Here is a 4,750-nt window from a genome sequence, read left to right as displayed (position 1 = left end):
CCTTGTTCTTTAGATGGAAGGCACTTGTTTGAGTTTAGATAGATAGATAGATAGATAGATAGATAGATAGATAGATAGATAGATAGATAGATAGATCGATAGATAGATAGATAGATAGATAGATAGATAGATAGATAGATAGATAGATAGATGGATAGATAGATAGATAGATAGATAAATAGGTAGATAGATAGATAGATAGATAGATAGATAGATAAATAGATATATAGATAAATAGATAGAGAGATAGATAGATAGATAGATAGATAGATAGATAGATAGATAGATAGATAGATAGATAGATAGATCGATCGATAGATAGATAGATAGATAGATAGATAGATAGATAGATAGATAGATAGATAGATAGATAAATAAATAGATAAATAGATAAATAGATAAATAGATAGATAGATAGATCGATAGATAAATTGATTGATAGATAGATAGATAGATAGATAGATAGATAGATAGATAAATAGATAGATAGATAGATAGATAGATAGATAGATAGATAGATAGATAGATAGATAGATAGATAGATAGATATATTATACACTCCGGATGAGATGGATAACAATGAGCGTACGTCTACGTCTACTTGTTTTACTCTTTCTCAGAGGGGTTCTACGAGACTGACATGGAGCAAACACAAGGTGATCGCAGCGGGTTGCTGGACTGCACATCGCACGCGCAGTGTAAACAGAACATGGTCAGTTACATCAAGCTAATGCTGAAGATGCTGAGAAATGGCAAGCGATGAATCACACGGTAGCTCTGATGACGTCATCTCGCTCTCCACGTCAATAACCCGATGCCTCGCAGGTGCACAGTAGTAAAATATAAAACAGAAACAGAGAGAGGGGGAGACAGAGGGGGAGAGAAAGAGAGAGGGGGGAGAGAGAGGGAGTAACGGCCTGGTGGAAATGAAGCGCAATGATGCAACATATTCTTTGTCTGTATAGAATATAAGGTAATTAGTGATGCATACAGATATGCATCGTAACCACGGAAAAATTATTGTTAAACAATCTCAATTGCAAACAAAAATTATACGATAACATTTGACTAGGAATAATTCCTAGTTTGTCATTGCAGTTTATATTTAAACCTATCTTCTCTGTCTTCCAAATTTGCTGCATGCGCAGGTAGAATGATTGATTAACGAGGCTTCGTACGGCGCGTCAACTTGCTAAACGAATATGCAGCGCTTCATATGTCAAATTCCTTTTTTTCACACGTTGGCAATTTTTGAATGTCAAATTATATATTATGTCACATCGGTCTGTGTCATATGTACGCCCGCGTAGATATCCTTTCATGCGCGTGCATGATATATTAGCATTCGGTCTATATTCGTAAATTAGCCTAAATCAGAGAAGCAACAGAGACGAATGGAATCTTTTCCAAATTGGTAAATGATAATGATGAGAGAAGACTCTGAGATAAACATGCTTATCTATTTATAAGTTTCTATTACGTGCCATATTGATTAGTCATCGGAGGTTCTGTATTAATCAATAGCAAATGTACCGCGCGTGTCTGTGGTTTTCATAAACCACATCAGCTTTATGTGAAGGTTTTGTGGACATAAATCAATAATTTCTTCATTTTTGTTACCAAAAAACTCATTTAAAGTTCGGATATATATTATGTCATAGTTTTGACGACAGCTTTTATTATATTAAATCTGGCGTTTAAAAACAGCAATGATTTCATGTATGCACTTATTGATATAATAGTATAATTTAGCCTTGTAATTGGCAAAAAATACATATAGTAGCAAACCGTACAATGTATAATAACAGAAAATAATTTTCTCTAAAGACATGAAGGCCAAACAAGGTTTAACGCAAATGTGACAATAAACTTTTTTATATTGTCGTTTATTTTTCCTCTGCCTGCGAACAAATTGTGGAATAAACTGACGCCCGACGCAATTAATCTACAATATTTGACGTTCTTTACTAATCTGTGAAATGGTTTTTTTGCCGAATACACTCACGTGTTTCTTATACAAAAAAACATACTAAAATATTTACATATAAAACCTTGCGATCATTTATCACAACGAGCAATATAGTATTTATCACTCGAACACGCCATTATTGCATGAGTGCTGAGCACACTGTATGAAATTCACTTCGAAATCTATAATATTTCCGCTACGAACGTTGTAAATTAAACGCTTGCAATGACGAAGTCTTTACACGTGATTTATAAATAGTTATAATCAATCGCTGCCATAACAACACAAAGGTAGCGCAGCGCCCGCCATTTTGCGCAAATATGAAGAGCTTATAATTAACAGATATTTAACAGTTTGTAGTTCCTTTTAGTTAACGATTCTTTTAGAGTAAACAATTATTTTTTTTAGGTGTAATTCACATCACTCGCTATGCATGGGGGGAACCTAAATGCACGATCAATAGGTGAACTAAAACTAAAGCTCAACTCTCAGTCACCTGACGGACAACCCTGATTCTATTTTGACTGGATCCATCCAATTCTGATAATTTTGCATTTCCTCGGGGCTGATCCGCTTGCTTCACAGGGTCACTGCGAGCAAACACAGTATTTGTAACGTTTGAAGCAACTTATGACAGCAAGTAAGCATGCCCGATGGTTTCTGCCATACTGGAAGTACAATAGTTGTACCAAAACGATACATTTAAATGATTTCTTAGTCACATTCTCAAGCTGGAGAGAGCACCCGGTAATGCTGAACGGTAGAAAAAATATGAAGAGCTTATAATTAACAGATATTTAACAGTTTGTAGTTCCTTTTAGTTAACGATTCTTTTAGAGTAAACAATTATTTTTTTAGGCGTAATTCACATCACTCGCTATGCATTGTGAGTGTTGAGTCTTTGCCGACTGTGGTGTCGTGTGACCTACTTGTGCGTGTGTGGTGTGTGTGGTGGCTGTGTGTGTGTTTTTTTTTGATGTGAGCGTCTGTGCGTGTGTGTGTTGTGTGGTCCTGTGTGCGTGTGTGTGTGTGGCTTGTGTTGGTGGTGTGAGCGTGTGCCGGGCGGAATCAATCCAGTCAAGAATTCCATTCGACCAGCGCCCCGGATCTACGGACGTGTATTTTTTACCGCTACCACTATAATGCCGCGCTAAACATCATACACCACGCATGCGCTTGCAGGCCCTACACACAAGTACAACAGTCGCCTTGTAAGTGCGTTGGTCCCCGATATCGCCTAAGCCGTGTGCGCCCAACGCCTAACACTAACTGATAAAACCGACTTTCAGCTATCTCTATATATTTTTAGATGATGGTGTTATAGCTGACAAATACGGTCTATGGTGTGGGTGCGATTTTACGCATTAGTGGCCTACGGTAAGAAAAAACACGCCCCCGGACCCCCTAGTTCGTGTGAAGTTCAAGTGGAATTGTGTTTTTCGGAACCGCCAAAGAAATGTGGTGCTTCGCACTCGTTTGTGTGCATGCACCCCCTGCGCCTGAATGCAATCAGCGCATTCAGGCGTAAAACAAGCTAACAGACGGTGTTGATAAGTTGGGATTGTACGGTTCGTGTGCGTGTGCGTGTTGTGTGTGATCGTCCTTGACGGCGCGCGCGCGCCGCGCCGTTGTGTGTGTGTGCATTGACATTAACAAGAACTGTTTTGAAAGACACAGGCACTTGCTGAGGAAGCTGGTGTGTGGTGCGCATGATATAGATAGTAGTAAGAGACTTGATTCACAACAGCAATTTTTCAGCAATGAGCGACCGCCTCGGTGGCTGCAAAATGTAGGTGTGACTGAACGTATGTGAAACATATACGGTTAGAAACACTTTACTGTGACATATCATGTAAATTGCGGTAAAATGTTCCCTGTATGTGCCAGAGAACAGAAATTACAATCGCTGGACCGAGTTATCATGTAGGACATCTGCCGCAACACACAACCGTACGTCAACAAAGCTGTTAACACAATGTAAACATAACGTATGCGGTGGCGATGTGGGTGTGTGAGCGGTGTGCGTGTGTGAGCAGTCGGCTTGCCTTGCCTCCGACTATCCAGTTTCGAGGCCCGTCGTGTGAAGCCAAGGCGATTTAAACGCGCGCGGGCAACGACCGTCCACACACACATGCTGTGAGCTCTACGTCAATTGTGCTGTATAACGCTCAGAGTCGCGTTTGCCGCCGCGGCGTAGTCGTGTGGCGGCGGTTGTTAGTGTGGATGGGGTGAGGACACTTAGTTCTTTGCTGTTTAAGTTGAGGAAACTCATCATGTTTCATACATGAAATGACGCACTCGTTTCACTTCGAAGCGGATGCGTAGCTGTGTGCTATTTCCTTACCGGTTCAAGCATTTACCGATGCTCTCTCCAGCCTTGAGAAGTGTGGACTAGATCAATCATTTAAATGTTATCGTTTTGGTACAACTATTGTACTTCAGGTGAACCATGCCGAAATCATTGTGCTAAGGCATATACACTCGAGAGGTGCGCACATGCAATGGTCGTGCTCAACTTGATGTCATAATGTTGCTTAAACGTTAACAAAATAACTGTGTTTGTCTCGCAGTGACCCTGTTGAAGCCAAGCGGTCCTATCAGCGGGTCATTTCATTGATGTTATGAACAAGTAAACAGGCTGTCTCGCTGAAAGACAGTAGGTAACGACGGGAGAAAAATGCAAATTATCAGAATTGGATGGATAAACTCCTGCCGGCGCCCCCCGGTCACGATTGTCTCCAAACATAGAATGCAGGGTTGTCGCGGTGACCGTCAGTCGGA

General features: G+C 40.3%; 1 protein-coding gene across 1 annotated transcript in view; it reads right to left on the bottom strand.

Annotated features, from left to right (window-relative positions):
* Positions 1–1,831: 1,831 nt before the first annotated feature.
* The window catches only part of LOC106809571 (abhydrolase domain-containing protein 8-like), a 5,774-nt gene continuing 2,855 nt past the window's right edge, over positions 1,832–4,750 (bottom strand). Inside the window, exon 5 of the mRNA XM_014812692.1 lies at positions 1,832–2,559. Coding sequence (XP_014668178.1) covers positions 2,451–2,559 — 109 coding nt within the window. The 3' untranslated portion in view covers positions 1,832–2,450. The remainder of the gene's footprint in view (positions 2,560–4,750) is intronic.

The sequence above is a fragment of the Priapulus caudatus genome, unplaced genomic scaffold, assembly GCF_000485595.1.
Source record: "Priapulus caudatus unplaced genomic scaffold, Priapulus_caudatus-5.0.1 Scaffold364, whole genome shotgun sequence".
Lineage (NCBI taxonomy): Eukaryota > Metazoa > Priapulida > Priapulimorpha > Priapulimorphida > Priapulidae > Priapulus > Priapulus caudatus.
Note: the sequence above shows the minus strand (reverse complement) of the source record. Positions and strands in the feature narration are given on the sequence as shown.